At 33.7% G+C, this 20,765-nt stretch overlaps 1 protein-coding gene across 2 annotated transcripts in view; it reads right to left on the reverse strand.

The window, feature by feature from the left end:
* Nucleotides 1-20,765, reverse strand: part of CSMD3 (CUB and Sushi multiple domains 3) — a 1,219,369-nt gene that overhangs the window by 417,771 nt on the left and 780,833 nt on the right. For both annotated transcript variants that reach the window (XM_057736100.1, XM_057736099.1), the window contains 2 exons: nt 7,908-8,090; nt 3,435-3,761 (listed from right to left, as the gene is read on the reverse strand). In XM_057736100.1, coding sequence (XP_057592083.1) covers nt 3,435-3,761; nt 7,908-8,090 — 510 coding nt within the window. The remainder of the gene's footprint in view (nt 1-3,434; nt 3,762-7,907; nt 8,091-20,765) is intronic.

A 20,765-nucleotide genomic window follows, 5' to 3' on the forward strand; every position in this document is an offset into this window, starting at 1 on the left:
ATAAGCTGGACAGGATTCCAGTTAATGTGAACACAGAGCAGGTTGACTATGTCCCTTTGAAAACTTTTCTTGTGATTCACTGTTTGGAACGAAGAGATAGTCTCATTGTGAGAATTAAAGTGAAATGTTTCCATCTACTATGAAAGTCTTACAATTTCTCTATAATTTTCCATAATATCATTTACTTTCTGCCATCTAGGAAAAGGGAAGAGAGCTAATTCTTTTGCAGTTATCATACTCCAGGCACTGATAGGAGCTTTAAATATCTTATCACCTCACCTAACATTAGAATAGTCTGATGAGCACAGCAGAGCTATTCACTCTAAACAGTGATGCGAGAGTCAGAAAAAGTTAAGGAGCTTGTCTCAGATCATAGAGTTTGAAATGTATCCCCTGGTCTGGCTTTAAATCTTTTCTCCACAACGTATTGTATCTTGGATTATTTGTCTCATGTCTCTCAAGAGAATGTGAGTTCTTTGGTTCAGGGCCACTATCTTATTTTACCTTGTGTCTCCCAGGATGTGTATTTTACCCAGCAAGCAGCAGAAGTGTACAGACAATGTGCTTACTTAAACTTCTCATAGGTTATAGATTACATGAGCCCTATACATTTGCATTATAAATGTTTAAATTAGTGTAAGATAAATGGAAGAATATTTAAAATAGCAAAGTCTAAATATGTAAAACATTTTATGAGGTATTTACAATTTAATATTATATTCATACTACATGAGTGCATGAAGTTATTTTAACTTTTTTCACTAAATCATCACTGTGATATTGTTCATAAATTAAAAAACTGTATTACCCAGTCTCCTCATTTTTAAGTTAAACAGTACAAAATGATATTAAGGTAAATTCTAAATATATAAAATCTATTTTGTAGGTACACATTTCTAGTTAGTGTTTTCTGTTGTGTTTTTAAAAAACTCAATGTTAATTAAGCCTGGTTGCTCCTTTATATAATGCCTGCTGGATAATTTTTCAGAAAAAAACAGTAGGAAGCACTGAATATAAGAATTTGAATACAATGGGTTAAATTATTTACTAGAGAAACAGAACAAGGAACAAGAGACATTTTTCCATAATACCTTCAAGGTACCATAGATATTAAAGTTAAAAATATTATGCATTTAGGGCTTCCCTGGTGGCGCAGTGGTTAAGAATCTGCCTGCCAATGCAGGGGACACGGGTTCGAGCCCTGGGCCAGGAAGATCCCACATGCCTCGGAGAAACTGAGCCCATGTGCCACAACTAAACTGAGCTTGTGCTCTAGAGCCTGTGAGCCACAACTGTTGAGCCCACATGCCACAACTACTGAGGCTCACGTGCCTGGAGTTCATGCTCTGTAACAGGAGAGGCCACCACAGTGAGAAGGCCACACACCACAACAAAGAGATGAGTAGGCCCTGCTCTCCACAATTAGAGAAAGCCTGTGCACAGCAACGAAGACCCAATGCAGCCAATAAATAAATAAATTTTTTAAAAAAGTATGCATTTAAGGGAATTCCCTGGCAGTCAAGTGGTTAGGACTCAGCAGTGCTCAGGGTTCAATCCTTGGTCAGGGAACTAATATTTCGCAAGCTGCGTGGCCAAAGAAAAAATATGCATTTAAGATAATATAAAAATTGTAAATAGATAAATACATATATGTGTTTATATTTATACATATATATAAAATATTTTAAAAGGGACTATAGATAAAGCAGCCATTTTATACAGCAGGTCTCTATGACACGTCACAGCTAATTTAACTAATGATGTGCAATTACACATTGACAACTTATTAGTGACAGTATTCACTAAAAATGTCACTGTGAAAAGCCAATAACTGCATTTTGTTACTAATTTTCAAAGCTCAGCATTGAATGGGCTGGAGCAAGGGTTGGTGAGGGAGGAGGGTGCAGTTCTTTTTTAAAGAGCAGGAATTAAATCCTATTATAATGTGACACAAATATTAACTCATCAAATTGGTCAATATCTGACAGAGTGTGGTGGCTTTGAAGAAAAACAATAAAAGTCTCTAGCATTCTAAAGCTTCAGGTAAAACATGCAAATGGAAGCACTAGTATGTAAGTTTGTTAATTTACTAAGGTACTTTCTCTTTTATGTGATTCATCTTTTTGATATGGTATACCATGTTCTTTTCAGAAAAAATAATATTCATCCTTTTGAAATACACAAAATATGGGTGACAGACAATAGCTAAATAAACTTAAAGAATTCTTAAATCTAGAGCAATATAATAAACACAATAATACAATAAGAATTGTCAAAGGAATAGTTCAGAAGACAACTAAACAATAACTTCTAGTGTTTATTGAGTATTTACTAGCAATATATGCTGAATTATTTACATGCATTGCCCTATTTATTCTGATTAAATAAAATTCATATTTTATGGCAAGATGAAAATTTAAACGTAATTTTTTTCTCTGCCCTCTTGGGCCTCTCCTCTCCTCTTTAGTGTGTATTGCGCATCTGCATTAACTAGACATCCTTAGGAGATAACGTTCCTTCTTAATCTCATAAGGGATCACAGTGATCCACTACTTGCTTTGTATATGCAGATCTGCATTGTGTAAACTATTAATATATCATTTGACTATAACCCTTTGTCTCAAAAACTTACATAACTGTGCTTTGACCTCTAATGGGTGGAACAGTCCTCAGAGGTTTCTGAAAGACTGTCTCCTGGGTTATAATCCACAGGTTGGCTTGGAAAAAAATTTTCATTTCTTTCCTGGATCGGCCACCAATTATTTTCTATCCACAACTACTTACAAAAACCCAATATGACTTTATTGATGAGAATACTGAAGTTCTGTTATTAAACCTAAAAGTGTAGCAAAGCCAAGATTTGAAGTTGCATAGTTTGACTTTAGAGGTGATACACTTAATCACTAAGGTATTTTCTTCCCATAGTGGCTTTGCTAAATCAGCTCAGTAATCTACTGCCCCCAAATTAGTGATTTCCTTCTCTGTGATACTTCGATAGTCTAGTATACTGTGTCTTTGGAATTATAACTCTATGCTGTCTTATTTGTTTAAAATCTTCTACTGGTTTATGAATATCTTGAAGGAAGGATCTATCCTGCTTTCATGTTTGCATACCAATAACAGAGCAAAATATGTGATGTAGTGTAGGTTTGAGATTATGCTAATAAGATTTAACAGAATAAGCTAATATATTGGTTAATATAATAATTACATTTGAAATAAATCTCCTTAGTATCAGGCCTCTCACAAAGAGAAATGACACAATAAGGAATAAAAATATGGTTAGAAATCAAGGACTAAAAGACTGTCCCTGATACAACTTATGTACATGACTTGTTCAAGTTTCCTTGTCTGTGGAACTAGAGAGCTGTTTTGTATGATTCCTTTCTAGTACTAATTTATAGAAATATGTTATACAGAAAAATTAAACTTACTGTTATAAGTGATGTTAAAGCCACGTCCTGACATTGAGTGGTCAGCTTGAAATTCCAATCGTAGTATATGACTATTACTAGTAAGATGAGAAGGCACCTCAGCCCCAGTAAAGGTTCCAAGAATTGGGGAGTCTGGAGAGTCCCCATCTTTAACAGCAAGGAAGTCAAACTGGGATTCCAGATCGAAGTCATTGAAAGAAAGGTGTATCCGACTTCCTGGATCAGAAATTATTGTCCAGATGCAATTTAAATTATTTCCATACCCTTCTGGATAATCAGGAGAAAGGACTGTTCCCATTGGTGCAGTAAAGTTAGAAAGGCAAGGAACTGTTAAAATAGGAAGATTATAAAATACAATATGTTCAAAAGTAATAATTACCTCATTTTGCCATAGCCAACAATTACAATAATCAATTAGCAGTTTGAAAAAACTAATATTAAACAATGTAACCTATCATAAAACAGAAAAAACATGTTACTTTTTGCACATTATTAGGGAAGGCAACTAGTACTTTGAATTACAGTATGCTTAAATATGCACATATAATTGGAGCAATAACAGCAATTTATTTTGCTATTTATTATGTTCCTGTTACAGTGTGGTGCAAAGTTTTAGTTTCTGTGCTTAAAAAGTATATAAACATTTCCATAGAAAACAATAATGTTCACGAAATGATTGAAAACAAAACATATTATGTAGCTATTAACATAACTGGGATGATACAATGTGGAGAAAATTTGGAGTGAGGGTAGTAACTAGGTGAACCTCATTCCTACTATGGCCATGGGATGCTCTGATAGCTTGTAACCCAGAGAAGGAGATAAATTAACACTTATGATAGCTGCCACTAGTGGCTAACACTAGAAAAATAACTAAATAAGAACTCTCATACCATGCTAAGGTTAGTCTTTATTTCTCCTCAGGTATATTTTTAGCTTTTAAAAAATCTGATTTAAAGATTCACATAGAATGTTTAGAAAGCAGAGGAAGGATAAAAAAAGAAAGATCTATCACATAGAGGAAATCATAATTAAAATAATGCTATATTTTCATCCAGGATTTCTTATTACACATTTTTAAACAAAATTGAATTCATACAGTTTTGCACCATATTTTATTGACAAAGGGTATGAACTTTAGGTCTCAGGATATTTTGCTAAATTTCTGCCTATAAAAGTTGTATTATCTTATACTGAAATATAACAAAAATATATTACATAGTACAACACCCCTACCAGCATAAAATATTGTGATTATCTGATCTTTCTTATTTAATAAGAAATATGATATCACATTGTATTAATTTGCACTTCTTTGCCTACTAGTGAATTTGAAGAGTCCTTATACATTTATTAGACATTTATGTTTTCTCTTTTTTTAGAATTATCTGCTCATGGACCCTGATCATTTAAGATTACTACTCAGTTCATAATACTCATACAACTGTTTCCTATTATTTTGTTATTTTAAAATAATATTTTAGTATAAGTAACATATTTTAATTTGAGCATTAAAAATAATCTTTTGCATTTTTAATTGCTTTTAAGCTTATATCTTTTATTAACATTCAGAAAGTAGACCAATACATATCTTACTATTTAACTATAGAAATATAGAGACATAGACATAGCTATATCTATATATATGACATGTAAGATACATAAAATGTGTAAAAGAATGATGAGAATCCTATCTATAATTTGCAACTATAGTATTCTTTTCTGTATAGAATGATGTTAGGAGTTAAAACCAGGGCTTGCAAACTGATAGCCATTGGCCAGAATCTGAACTGCAACTGTGTTTGGTTTAATTTTTTGTTATGCAACCACAAAAATGTGAAATCACATTTTAAAATCATCACATTTCACATTTTAGGAGAAATAATTTGGAAGTCTAACTCCTGTTGAAAAGTTAATGCACTCCAGTTCCCTACCATTTCCGTAACGGGTACACATGTATTTAGTTCTGCTCCATTTTGACACTTTTACCTGCCTGCACCCTGGAATCATTTGATTCTACAACTCTTGATCTAAATTAAGGGTCAGCAAACTTAAATGTTTTCGCTTTACAAGCCACATGCTTTGCAAGTCTCTTTTGCAACTAAACTCTGCCAGTGTTGCAGGAAAAGCAGCCATGGACAATAGGAAAATAAAAGTACAAGGTTATGTTCCAATAAAACTTTATTTATAAAACTAGGTTTCAGGCTAGATTTGGCCCACAGACCTTCTAATCTAATGATTTAAATGATCCCCATCTGAGGAAGGGTTGATCAAATCTACCATGCTAATCTCCCTTATCAGATAAGTAGATGTGTATACAATACTTTAAACCCAAATGCAGTTTTTATGTAACTTCGTTTGACCCAGGGTTATAGGTCCGTGAGTGTCATGCTAATTTTATGGTGATGACTTAATATTATGCTTTAGTATCCACATAAGCACTTTGCTTTTAAAAAAGTCTCACATCTATTCTTGCCATCTTTTTTTTTTTCCTACTTGTATGACAACACATTAGGTCAAGTTCCTAAAGAGATTATGTTAGGATTTTGACTGAAGTTTCAAAGCAATTTCTATGTAATTTACATATTTAATATAATGTATTCTCATTCAGGAACATGGCATCCATGGCATCTATCTCTATTTTTTTCTTATAAAATATCCTGTTCTCAATAAGTTTATAATTTTCTTTTTATAAGCTATTCAGATTTTTGTAAGGACTATTTCTATATATTTCATAAGTTTATTTTTTTCATAAAATATCTTTCAATTACACTTTCAAATTAGCTATTGTTGGTTAAAAAGAAGGAAATTATTAATCATTTCAAATTTATCATATATCAGGATTCAGGGCTTAATTCTTTTTAAAATTGTGAAAAGTTTTCTCTAGATTTTCAAGAGCTTTAAACTTTGTTTTAGTCAGCATTATTTAAAATATTTTATTAAATGCCTCAGCATCTACTAAAATGATTTCATTTTTGATATGACATACTACATTAATAGAATCTGCAATATTACCCAGGCAGGGACTGTCTTCTTGGAAGACTACCTAGAACTAAAGATCTTCAAGTAAAGTCTTTTGAAGTATTACTAAACTTTAGAACATGCTGATAGAATCAAATCATACTCTCCTAATGTATTTTCTTCTCTCACAATAGGAACATCACAAGGTGAAATTGGTTAGGGATGAGCATTAGCCCTAAGCAGAAAGAGTGCTATTAAGGCATTCTGAGCACTCTTCCTCTCCTAGATTTCCTGAAGAGCAAGCAATTTATATTTTAATTAGGAAAATTTCCACTAGATTCTAAAATTACCCACTTGGATGAAATGTAAAATAAGATACCACAGCAAAATGTGTCTAGAACACTGTAATGACAAACAGTAATGCTTACTTGCTATTTCCTGTCCTTTTTTTTTTTTTTTTAACTATGCAGTGTATATATATTAGAAAATGTTTGGCCTCTACTCACTTTAAAAGTTCTCAGTATGTGTTTAAAAATGTTACATAATTTTAAAATGTTAAATAATCAACATTTTCAGTAAAGGAAAATATGCGTTAAAATGTGTGTTTTAAAGCACAAATTAAAATTCAGATAAAATGAAGGTCTTGAAAAGTGCTAAATTTTTTAAAAAACAGTTATATATTAAAGTTTGTGCTAATGCCTTTGTAGGGAATAAAGGATTTCATAAATGAAAAGTATAATCATAAGTTGGATACAGATGAAAAGCCATATTTTAATGAGAAAATTATATTTGCTTTCATGATTATGAGCTTATATGTTATTACTTGTATTCAAAACTAAAATGCAAAATTTTCAATATTGTATTCACATGGGGTAAGCTGTATTTTTTGGTAATGAAGGTAGTATTTAACTTAACCTAAAAGTGCATCAACAGATAAAACAAATTATATTTTTGTTGCAGCTAAATTTAAATGCTTTAAAGTATTTGAAGAAATACATTAATCCAAGCATATTGTATATCATAAACATTAATGAATTTTTTTCTGTGCAATATAAATAAATGGCACTTAAGCATGCAATAGTGTGAGCATCTACAAGCAAAAATAAGTTAATGCATTATACATAGAATATAAGCTTTAAATATTTTAAGTGTTTCTGATTGCAAATAAGCATATACCATCTTGTTAAAATAAGAGTCCATTAGAATTAGCTCAGATGTATAATTTCCATAAGAAGTATGCTATCTATAAAGTATAAAATGCCACCAATAAAGTGTTATGAGAACATATGTAAAATACACTTTGCAATTACCAAGTGAACTATGTTAACTTTATTTAAATCTGCAATGAAATTTATAATTTGGCATAAGCACACTTGTTAAACATAGTATCGAAAAGTGCTACTCATTCAAAACGATTACACAGTTCCAGTACTTCGCAATTAATTACAAAAGCAATTATATGCAAGGACAGGGTAACATATGCTATCTGGAAGCAAAGCATTTGGTACTCACAGATACAGATGGGTATGTTTGCAGACCATTGGTTATTCTCTTGACAAACAATGGATTTCTCTCCAATTAATTCAAATCCAAACTGGCATTCGAACCTTAAAACATCACGATTAGAAAATCCATCACCTTCTCTAATTCCATATAAGGGTGTACCAGGATCACCACAGCTTTCTTTTTCAATTTCTGTAGAAATAGATAAGTCAGATTTCAAGGGTTTCAGGCATATGATATCCATACAGCCAATTTAGAGATGTACACTCTCTATAGCCAAGATATTTCAGAGCAAAGGATGAAAATGTTCTCTAGTTTTAATTTTCTCTTGCTACTGTTCAGATCATGATTTGAGGAAACAATCCTTAGGGAATAATTAGTGTACTTAACTCATTTTGTAGATAGGGAAAATGAGGTCGCTGGAGCTAATGTGGTTCTTCCTAATAGAACAACTACAAACAAGATTCAGATTTTCTGTTTGTACTACAGATATATACATATATACACACATATACATACATAAGTATTTTCCCCAAATCTCAAAAACTTTTCTTATTTTTATAAACTGGACATGATACAGGAAATCTTTAGACTGAAACCTGGACACAAGGTGATATTCTCTGCATATGTACTCTTAGAACAATCAGTGAATGCTTTCCACACAGGGTCTTCCACTCTTCCTAGTACGTGTTGGTTGAATTACTTTCCCAGCTAGACTCCCCAAAAAACTGCTTAGGGCAGGAATCAATTTTGCATTCCAAATTATCCAGATATGTTCCTTAACAAATGTTTTTTGGATGAATTAAATTGAAGGAGGTTGAAAAAAAATATCTTAAGAGCAATTAAAACACCTTTTTCAACATGTGCTCAAGGAAACTCCAACTATCTGGGACCTCCATCATGAATCTATGAATGTCAGTTGCAGATTATTGTGGTGATTGTTTTGGTTTTTAAGTTACATGAAATCACATTAATACACATATCCTCAAACAACAGCAAAAAAAAATAAAATTTAAATTAAAAAAAATAAAACTTTGAGATAAAGTTATGGTCTCTCTTGACACTCCAACAATCACATATTCCAATCTACCAGCAATAATTTGTTGTGTATCTTTCCAGTTCTTTCCCCATGCTTTTATAATTATATAGACACACACATATATAATACACAATATAAACACCTGTATTTACATAAATATAAAAATTCTCTTCACAAAATCTATGTAGTGTTGCTTTATATATGTATTATAACTTGTATTATACTGTCAATATATTCTACAACTTGCTCCTTTTTAACCAAGCAATCATTTTTTGAATGCCCTTGTAACCTTAGCAGAAAACATGGTTATAATGATTTCTTTAATACACTGGATCTGATTTGATATTTATTTTTATCTGTGTCATAGTGACATTGGTCTATAATTTTTTTCTTGCGCTGTTCCTATCCAGACCTAATATCAATAGAAGAAGTTAGCAATTTTCCAACATTCACTAGTCTTTTAGGCTAGTTTGTATAACAGAAAAATTGGATCCTTGAGTGTTAGAATTTGCCAAAAATGCTGACTGAGTCTGTATAATTTTGAGGTAGGTATCTGACTACCATTTCAATATCTTCTAAGATTATTTTCCTATTAAATTTTTTTTGGGGGGAGGGGGAAGCAATATTAGCAACATATATATGTTAGAGAAGTGAAATTTCCCAAGGTTTCCAAATTAGTAGTTTGATAGTTATAGAATTGTTACAGAATCTTTAAATATCTCTTTATAAAGATGTCATAAACTTTCTCACTTTCAATGCTATTCACTTGTGATTAGTCTTCCAGTTTTCTTCGCTTCATACTTACAAAGCATTGCCAAGTTTACTAGTCTACTCAAAGAACCAACTTTTGCTGATCAATTCTATTGTTTTGATTTTCCTTTTTATCTTTCTGGATTCCATCTTCAACTCTCTTTTGCATTATTCTGCTATTCTTTCTCCACCTTCTTGAGCTGAAGTCTTTGGATTTATTTTCAGCCTTTCTTGTTTCCTTAAAAAAATGTTTTTAAGTCTATAAATTTTCTTCAGAGCACTACTTTGATATTTAGAGCTTTCTTTTTGTTCACTTCTAAATAGTTTGTAATTTCCATTTTGATTTCCTCTTTAACTCATAAATAATTTCAAAGTGTTTTTAAATTTATGGGTCTAGGCTATCATTTTGTTGCTGATTTCTAATGTTATTGCTTTAATATTCAGTATAAGTATATCCAATCTCACAGTGGATAAATCGGTAAAATATATTCAATTCAATTTGTTATATTTGTCAAATTGAAATTATTTATGTCCTTAATTATCATCTGTCTACCCTATCTGACAATTTCTAAAAGAACTGTGTTAAAGTTTCAAATAGAGTATGAATTTTGCTACATTTCCTGGTGGTTGAATCAAGTTCACTTACATAGTTCAAACTATTTTCAGTCATTCAATTTGTTCAGCAAATATTTATTTGAGAACCTATGATGTGCAAGATTCTCTTCTAGGTACTATGTGGGTTAGATCAATGAATAAAGAGACAATAATTCCTGCCCTTCAGTAGTGTATATTCCACTAGAAGTTCACAAACAATAAAAAATAAAAAGGCTTATTTTAGAATCTGATACATGCTATGGTGGTGGGAGAAATGATGAGCAGGGAATAGCAGGGCTAAAGTGCTAGGTGATGGTGGAATGACACTGTTGTTAGGCTCAGAAAATTTTATTACTCTTATACCTTGTTGAAATTGTTTCTGTTATTGAAAGACTAGGTTCGTCTTCATCTGAAAATGTCTCTGTTTTGCCCTTACTATTGAGTGATAATTGCTAAGGTATAGAATTTTAATTCAAAATTATTTTCCCTCAGCATTTTGAAGATAGTTTTCCCTGGTCTTTTATCCATCCAGTATTCCTGATAAAAAAATATAACAAACTGATTTAAATTCTTTTTGTAATTAATCTGCTACCTGCTCCCCCTCTTCCCTTCCCATAAGTGTTAGGATTCCTTTTTAGACTTGCTGTTTTTAAATGTCACTATCATCTACCAAGATATCAGTTTTAATTTTTTTTTTTCAAACTTGGTACCTGATAGATTTCTTCTGTCTAATAACTCAGAACTTTTTTTTCAGTTCTAAGAAATTATTACCATTATCTCTTTTAAAATGTCATTTCTTATATACACTCATCTCTCTGGAACTCTTTCATTTTTTTTTAAGAACTTTTATTAAGATGTAATTGACATACAATAAACTGTATATATTCAAAGCGTACAACTTGATTTTTTTTTTCTTATTAGTAATGTACACATGGCAATCCTACTCTCCCAATTCATCCCACCCCAACCCCTCCACTTTCCTCTCTTGGTGTCCATGTTTGTTCTCTACATCTTTGTCTCTATTTCTGCCTTGCAAACCAGTTGATCTGTATCACTTTTCTAGATTCCACAGATATGCGTTAATATACGATATTTGTTTTTCTCTTTCTGACTTACTTGACTCTGTATGACAATCTCTGGGTCCATCCATGTCTCTACAAATGTCCCAATTTCGTTCCTTTTTACTGCTGAGTAATATTCCATTGAACATATGTACCACATCTTTATCCATTCATCTGTTGATGGACTCTTTCACATTAAACATCAGAACTTTCATATTTAGCCTTCATGTTGCTCAATCTTTCAAATTTTCAGTTTTAAAATTCTCTATTCTGCACTCTAGAAGTATTATATATGTAAAATATGCATATATTACAAATTCAAATTTATTTATTCACTATGCACTTTAATCTAATCCCAATTCAACCTATATATTGAGAAATTATGTTGTTTTTTGAATATTTAATGACATTGCTTTTTATTGTTTCATAACTTTCTATTATTTTTTTCATGGATACAATTTCTCTATTTTTGTGAGGATATCTACTACAATTATTTAATATATATATAATTTTTCTTTTTTTTTCTTTATTATTTTTTGGGGAGTACACCAAGTTGAATCATCTGTTTTTATACACATATCCCCATATTCCCTCCCTTCCTTGACTCCCCCCCCTCTCGAGTCCCCCCCACCCTCCCCGCCCCAGTCCTCTAAGGCATCTTCCATTCTCGAGTTGGACTCCCTTTGTTATACAACAACTACCCACTGGCTATCTATTTTACAGTTGGTAGTATATATATGTCTGTGCTACTCTCTTGCTTTGTCTCAGCTTCCCCTTCACCCCCCGCCCCTCCCAAACCTCGAGTTCTCCAGTCCATTCTCTGCACCTGCGTCCTTGTTCTTGTCACTGAGTTCATCAGTACCATCTTTAGATTCCGTATATGTGAGATAGCATACAATATTTGTCTTTCTCTTCCTGACTTACTTCACTCTGTATGACAGACTGTATGTCTATCCACCTCATTACATATAGCTCTATCTCATCCCTTTTTATAGCTGAGTAATATTCCATTGTATATATATGCCACATCTTCTTTATCCATTCATTTGTTGATGGGCATTTAGGTTGCTTCCATATCCTGGCTATTGTAAATAGTGCTGCAATAAACATTATGGTACAAGTTTCTTTTGGGATTATGGTTTTCTTTGGGTATATGCCCAGGAGTGGGATTACTGGGTCATATGGTAGTTCTATTTGTAGTTTTTTAAGGAACCTCCAAACTGTTTTCCATAGTGGCTGTACCAACTTACAGTCCCACCAACAGTGCAAGAGACTTCCCTTTTCTCCACACCCTCTCCAACATTTGTTGTTTCCAGATTTTGCGATGATGGCCATTCTGATTGGTGTGCAGTGATACCTCATTGTGGCTTTGACTTGCATTTCTCTGATGATTAGTGATGTTGAGCATCTTTTCATGTGTTTGTTGGCCATCTGTATGTCTTCTTTGGAGAAATGTCTATTTAGGTCTTCTGCCCATTTGTGGATTGGGTTATTTGCTTTTTTGGTATTAAGCTGCATGAGCTGCTTGTATATTTTGGAGGTTAATCCTTTGTCCGTTGTTTCGTAGGCAACTATTTTTTCCCATTCTGAGGGTTGCCTTTTAGTCTTGTTTATGGTTTCTTTTGCTGTGCAAAATCTTTTAAGTTTCATGAGGTCCCATTTGTTTTTTCTTGATTTTATTTCCATGATTCTAGGAGGTGGGTCAAAAAGGATCTTGCTTTGATGGATGTCCTAGAGTGTTCTGCCTATGTTTTCCTCTAGCAGTTTTATAGTGTCTGGCCTTACATTTGGAGTCTTTAATCCATTTGGAGTTTATTTTTGTGTATGGTGTTAGGAAGTGTTCTAATTTCATTCTTTTACATGTTGCTGTCCAATATTCCCAGCACCACTTATTGAAGAGGCTGTCTTTTTTCCATTGTATATTCGTGCCTCCTTTGTCAAAGATAATGTGCCCATATGTGTTTGGGCTTACTTCTGAGTTCTCTATTCTATTCCATTGATCTTCCTTTCTATTTTTGTGCCAGTACCATACTGTCTTGATCACTATGGCCTTGTAGTATAGTTTGAAGTCAGGAAGCCTGATTCCACCAACTCCATTTTTCCTTCTCAAGATTGCTTTGGCTATTCAGGGTCTTTTGCGTTTCCATACAAATCGTAAGATTTCTTGCTCTAGTTCTGTGAAAAATGCCATTGGTAATTTGATCAGGATTGCATTGAATCTGTAAATGGCTTTGGGTAGTACAGTCATTTTCACGATGTTGATTCTTCCAATCCAGGAACATGGTATGTCTCTCCATCTGTGTGTGTCGTCTTTGATTTCTTTCATCAATGTCTTAATGTTTTCTGCATACAGATCTTTTGCCTCCTTAGGCAGGTTTATTCCTAGGTATTTCATTCTTTTTGTTGCAATGGTGAATGGGAGAGTTTCCTTAATTTCTCTTTCTGCTCTTCCATTGTTAGTGTATAGGAATGCAAGAGATTTCTGTGCATTCATTTTGTATCCTGCTACTTTACTAAACTCATCAATTAGTGCTAGCAGTTTTCTGGTAGAGTCTTTAGGGTTTTCTATATATAATATCATGTCATCTGCAAAGAGTGACAATTTTACTTCCTCTTTTCCAATTTGGATTCCTTTGATTTCTTTTTCTTCTCTGATTGCTGTGGCTAAAACTTCCAAAACTATGTTGAATAATAGTGGTGAGAGTGGACACCCTTGTCTTGTTCCTGTTCTTAGAGGGAATTCTTTCAGTTTTTCCCCGTTGAGAACGATGTTGGCTTTTGGTTTTTCATATATGGCTTTTATTATGTTGAGGTAATTTCCTTCTATGCCCATTCTCTGGAGAGCTTTTATCATAAATGGATGTTGAACTTTGTCAAAAGCTTTTTCTGCATCTATTGAGATGATCATATGGTTTTTATCCTTCAAGTTGTTGATATGATGTATCACGTTGAATGATTTGTGTATATTGAAGAATCCTTGCATCCCAGGGATAAACCCCACTTGATCATGGTGTAGGATTTTTTTAATGTGCTGTTGGAGTCTGTTAGCTAGTATTTTGTTGAGGATTTTTGCATCTATATTCATCAGTGATATTGGTCTGTAATTTTCTTTTTTTGTGACATCTTTGCCTGGTTTTGGTATCAGGATGATGGTGGCCTCGTAGAATGAGTTTGGGAGTGTTCCGCCTTCTGTAATATTTTGGAAGAGTTTGAGAAGGATAGGTGTTAACTTTTCTCTAAATGTTTGATAAAATTCACCCGTGAACCCATCTGGTCCTGGGCTTTTGTGTGTTTGGAGAATTTTAATCACTGCCTCAATTTCAGTACTTGTGATTGGTCTGTTCATGGTTTCTATTTCTTCCTGGTTCAGTCTTGGAAGATTGCATTTTTCTAAGAATGTTTCCATTTCTTCCAGGTTATCCAATTTATTGACATATAGGTGCTTGTGGTAGTCTCTCATGATCTTTTGTATTTCTGAGGTGTACGTTGTTGCTTCTCCTTTTTCATTTCTAATTCTGTTGATTTGCATCTTCTCCCTTTTTTTCTTGATGAGTCTGGCTAATGGTTTATCAATTTTGTTAATCTTCTCAAAGAACCAGCTTTTAGTTTTATTTATTTTTCTTATGGTTTCTTTCCTTTCTCTTTCATTTATTTCTGCTCTGATCTTTATGATTTCTTTCCTTCTGCTCACTTTGGGGTTTCTTTGTTCTTCTTTCTCTAGTTGTTTTAGGTGTAAGGTTAGGTTGTTTATTCGATCATTTTCTTGTTTCTTAAGGTAGGACTGTACTGCTATAAACTTCCCTCTTAGAACTGCTTTTGCTGTGTCCCATAGGTTTTGGGTTGTTGTGTTTTCGTTGTTGTTTGTTTGTAGATATTTTTTGATTTCCTCTTTGATTTCTTTAGTGATTTTTTGGTTGTTTAAGAGTGAATTGTTTAGCCTCCATGTGTTTGTATTTTTTGCAGTTTTTCTCCTGTAATTGATATGTAGTCTCATGGCGTTGTGGTCTGAGAAGATGCTTGATATGATTTCAATTTTCTTGAATTTGCTGAGGTTTGAGTTGTGACCCAAGATGTGATCTATCCTGGAAAATGTTCTGTGTGCACTTGAGAAGAAAGTATAGTCTGTCATTTTTGGATGGAATGTCCTATAAATATCAATTAAGTCGAGATGATCTAATGTGTCATTTAAAGCTTGTGTGTCTTTATTTATTTTCTGTTTGGATGATCTGTCCATTGGTGTAAGTGGGGTGTTCAAGTCTCCCACTATTATTGTGTTATTGTTGATGTCCCCTTTTATAGCTGTTAGCATTTGCCTTATGTATTGAGGTACTCCTATGTTGGGGGCATACATATTTACCGTTGTGATATGTTCTTCTTGAATGGATTCCTGGATCATTATGTAGTGCCCTTCCTTGTCTCTTTTAATAGTCTTTACTTTAAAGTCTAATTTGTCTGATATGAATATTGCTACTCCAGCTTTCTTCCGACTTCCATTTGCATGGAATATCTTTTTCCATCCCTTTACTTTCAGTCTATATGTATCCTTTGGTCTGAAGTGGGTTTCTTGTAGGCAGCATATAGAAGGGTCTTGTTTTTGTATCCATTCAGCCAGTCTGTGTCTTTTGGTTGGAGCATTTAATCCATTGACATTTAAAGTGATTATTGACAGGTGTGTTCCAATTATCATTTTCTTAATTGTTTTGGGTTTGTTTTTGTAGGTCTTTTCCTTTTCTTGTGTTTCCTACTTAGAGAAGTTCCTTTAGCACTTGTTGTAAGGCTGGTTTGGTGGTGCTGAATTCTCTTAACTTTTGCTTGTCTGTAAAGCTTTTGATTTCTCCATCGAATCTGAGTGAGATTCTTGCTGGGTAGAGTATTCCTGGCTGTAGTTTTCTCTCTTTCAGGACTTCAGTATATCCTGCCATTCCCTTCTGGCCTGCAGAGTTTCTGTAGAGAGGTCAGCTGTTATCCTTATGGGTTTTCCCTTATATGTTATTTGTTGCTTTTCTCTTGCTGCTTTTAATATTTTTTCTTTGTGTTTAATTGTCATTAGTTTGATTAATATGTGCCTTGGTGTATTTCTCCTTGGGTTTTTTCTGTATGGGACTCTCTGTGCTTCTTGGACTTGGTGAATTATTTCCTTTCCCATGTTGGGGAAGTTTTCCACTAGAACCTCTTCAAATATTTTCTCAGACCCTTTCTTTTTTTCTTCTTCTTCTGGGATGCCTATAATTCAAATGTTGGTATGCTTAATGTTATCACTGAGGTCTCTGAGATTGTCTTCTATTCTTTTTATTCTTTTTTCTTTTTCCTGCTCTGTGGCATTTATTTCCCCCATTCTATCTTCCAACTCACTTATTCGTTCTTCTGCCTCCGTCATTCTGCTGGTTAGAGCATCTAGAGTATTTTTAATTTCAGTTATTTTGTTATCCATTGCTGTTTGTTTTTCTGAGTTCTTATGAACTGTTTCTTGCACTTAATTTTGTTATCAAGATTTTGTATCATTTTTACTATCATTACTCTGAATTCTTTTTCAGGCATTTTTCCTATTTCCTCCTCATTTATTTGGTCTTGTGGGTTTTTTTCCTGCTCCTTTGCCTGCATGGTGTTTCTTTGTTTCCTCATGGTTGTCCAAACTTTTGGGGTTGCTTGTCCTCGCGATAGAGGTGTTTATAGAAGACTGTCCAAGCCTCAGACTAATGTCCAAGTATTGGATTAAACAAATACTAAGTCTAGGAAACACTTACATGTATAAGACACACAATTACTGAATCCATTAGGACATAAGGTTCTGGAAAGACCTGACAGAACCCCAGTATGCTATTAGGTATTCAAAGAGAAACCCAACAGAAATTGACAACTGAAACAGAACAAATCAGAGACAAAAGCAAAAGCAAATGAACAAACAAATAACACCTTACACATGCAAACACTAATCCAGGGAGATTTTGTAAGCTAGGATCAAATATAGAGAAGAGCTAGAGTACCACCAGACAGAATGGAGATTCTCAGAATGAAATTAGACAGTTGTACTAAGAACTAAGATAAAGACAAAAACCTAATATTAAATACCACGGCAGTGCGTCATCTGGAGAACAGAGCAAGGAGTCTGAGCAAATCGATAGTGTTGCTTATAGTATATATTTTTTAATTTTTTCTTTTAATTGTCTCCTTGGGCATAAGCAGAAGTGTGCTTCAAGAGCAGCAGACTACATTTTCTTCTCAAGCATCATATCTGAAAATATATTTGGTGAATCATAATGGTTGTCAAGTCTATGATGAAAAATGCAGGAGGAATTTATTTGGGGGGAAGAACAAAACTGTTGGTTTTGAACAAGCTGTCAAATAAATGTTTTTATTTGCTTGCTTCTGTAAATAGCCTTATTTCTTCTAATGTCAGAATCATGTCATACTTCTAGGTATAAAATATCTCCTCTGTTGATCTGTGATGCAGTCTACTTTTATGGTCTTCATCCTGAGTTTGGGATGCCTCCTTCTTGATGACTGCATTTGACTCCCATTCCTTGTCTGGGCATTTGACTCTGTAGGTGAAATATTGTCCTCTGTAGCAATTACTACAGTTTCTCAGGATCAGCAGTGAACTCTCAGCCAGAAGCCTCCAGGGAACAATGGCTTCCTAGGCAGAAGCTACAGCAACAGCAACCAATAGAGGCACTGGTTTATGAAATTCTCAGCTTACCTCTATATTCCATATATTTATAATTTATATGTTTATTTATATTTATTTATTTTATCTCAGAGATCCCCTATGGCCTTATAATAACTGAGATGGTCTCTTCCTATTCTTAAGCATCACTGTATTTTTTTTTTTAATATGTTTTCCATCATCTTTGGGTTAGCATTGAGAATAAGTACCTATCCTATAATACTAGTTTGAAACTATATTTTTTTCTTTGCTACTTTAATACAACATTTTTTAAATGAAGAATACATTTTCAAATGAAGGTGTAATTTTGAACCTGCAATATTCTCTTAGACTGAAAAACAATATGCAGTAAGGAAAATAAACACATACCTATTATATGTCATTACCTTTGAAATTTTTTTCTATCCATGAGGCAAGACTCATATCTGAACAAATAATTCATATGCAACAGGTGAGTGTCATAAGAGTTTTGCACAAAAATCAATTGTTAATAGTAGCAGCTATCATTTATTGAACACTGAAATTGTACTGACATTGTGAAAGTTTTTAAAAAACATTCACTATATAATTTAATCCTTATAACAACCATATGATGGAACTATTGTCATCTCCATTTACCGATGAGAAAAATAAAGGTCAGAGAAGTTCATTAATGCTATAGACTGAATATTTGTGTCCTCCCAAAATTCATATGGTGAAGCATAAACCCCAATGTGATGATATTTGGAGGTGGAGTCTTTGGGAGGTGATTGGGTCATGAGGGTGGAGCCCCCATGAATGGTATCTCTGCCTCTATAAAAGAGGACTTCAAAAGCCCCTTGCCTATTCTGCCATGCAAGAACATAGGGAAAAGATAGCCATCTGTGAATCAGGAAATAGGCTCTCAACAAACACTGAATCTGCCAGCACCTTGATCTTGGACTTCCTAGTTTCCATATTGTAATGTTTGTTGTTTATAAGCCACCCAATCTATAGTATTTTTGTTATAACAGCCAAAACAGACAAGACATTAACTTGCCCAGTTTCACAAAACTTATAATTAAGGTCTGTCTGAATCTAGTCTTAATCACTAAACTGCAAAGAAATTTTCATTTATTAACTACCCATTTATGAAACATTGTTTAGTTTCTAATAAGTATCAAAAATAATATTAGGCACAAGGGATATAAAGACAAATAACATGTAGCCTGTGTCCTTAAATGAGGGCACAAAGGAGATATAGCAAAGTCCTCTTGAATTGGAGGTTGGCAAATAGGTAAAGGTTTCACAGAAGAGGTGACCCTTGAACTATCTTAGAATTTCACTGTGTGAATGGGGAAGGGTAAGGAAAGAAAGGTATTCCAGCTGGAAGGAGAATAGCAGTATCAGAAAAGATAAATAGTCTTCTCCCTTTTCTTTCATTAGGCAAGGTGGTTTGGTTGGGGTTAGGAGGCTGTCTGAGTCCATTCAAGATACTATAAGAGAATACCATAGACTGGGTGGTTTGCAAACAACAGAAATTTGTTTCTCACAGTTGTGAAAGTTGGGAAGTCTAAAATCAAGGTGTCAGCAGATCTGGTATCTGGAGAGCGCCCATTTCTGGGTTCACAGACATATGTCTTTTTGCTCTGTCCTCACATGGTAAAAGGGACAAGGGAGCTCCTGGCATACTAATTTCACTTATCAGGGTTCTAGTCTCATCCTTAGTCACCTCCCAAAGACCCCACCTCCAAACATCATCACATTGGGGATTAGGTTTTAATGTGAATTTTAGGGGGACTAAATATTCAGCGTATAGCAGAGGCAGTGATGGCGGCACCAGGAGTTGAGGAGGTAGTGAGGTCAAGTAAGTGATAATGTGGCTAGAGGCCAAACAGGTAGAAGCAAGGCCAAGGAAGCAGCCAGTAAGTTTGTAAGGTTAAGTATATAAGAGGATTGTGCAAATCATAAATATATCAAGGATGAAGGTAGCTAGACTTCTCACTATCAAAAGGGGGATATGGAAAAATGGAAGACTACAAAATCTGAGGGGTTGAGCTAAAATTGGAGAAATTGGCGTTAATTCATGTTTAAAATATATATATATACATAGATAGATACATGAAGATGAATGTATTATGTCAAATAGCACATGTATGTACATATATATGTATGCACATATATTTTCTAGCCCCATCCACTGAGAGTCCTCAAAAGCAATAAGTACTTATATAGTAATAAGTACATGAGTGCCCACATTTTGGTGTCTAAATATCATTCTTCACTAAAGGAACCAGGAAGTCTGCTTCCAGGGTTGGTCAAGGAAAAGTAGGAGACAAAACCGAAACACCTTGTTGTGTCAAAAAAAAGTGCTTAAAGAATGATGGGGACATACCAAAAAGACATAGTGGCCAGCTTGAAGGAACTACACTGGCCATTCTAGGGCAGCTTAATCATCAAAACAACAATGATAATGATGGATTGTAACTAATTAAATAAAATTGAAATTCATAAATCCATCTGACATAAATATGTGGATAAATAAATGGGAGAGCGAGAATACTCTGTCTTCATGTAGAATGATAGTTAAAAAAATGTGGAATTATTAAAAATAGAAAATCAACATTTGACAGCCACCAGAATGATTTTGGATTCTGGTGAAGAGAATCCAAAAGGTGAAAATGGTGATGTTACCATGGAAAAACCCAGAAGGCACTAACTTTACTAGGTGATCAAGGATCATAAAATCAGTGTGGAATATACTGATGCTGTTTGCCTCTTGATGCAATGCACTAAAACAA

Source organism: Hippopotamus amphibius, chromosome 5, assembly GCF_030028045.1.
Source record: "Hippopotamus amphibius kiboko isolate mHipAmp2 chromosome 5, mHipAmp2.hap2, whole genome shotgun sequence".
Taxonomy (NCBI): domain Eukaryota; kingdom Metazoa; phylum Chordata; class Mammalia; order Artiodactyla; family Hippopotamidae; genus Hippopotamus; species Hippopotamus amphibius.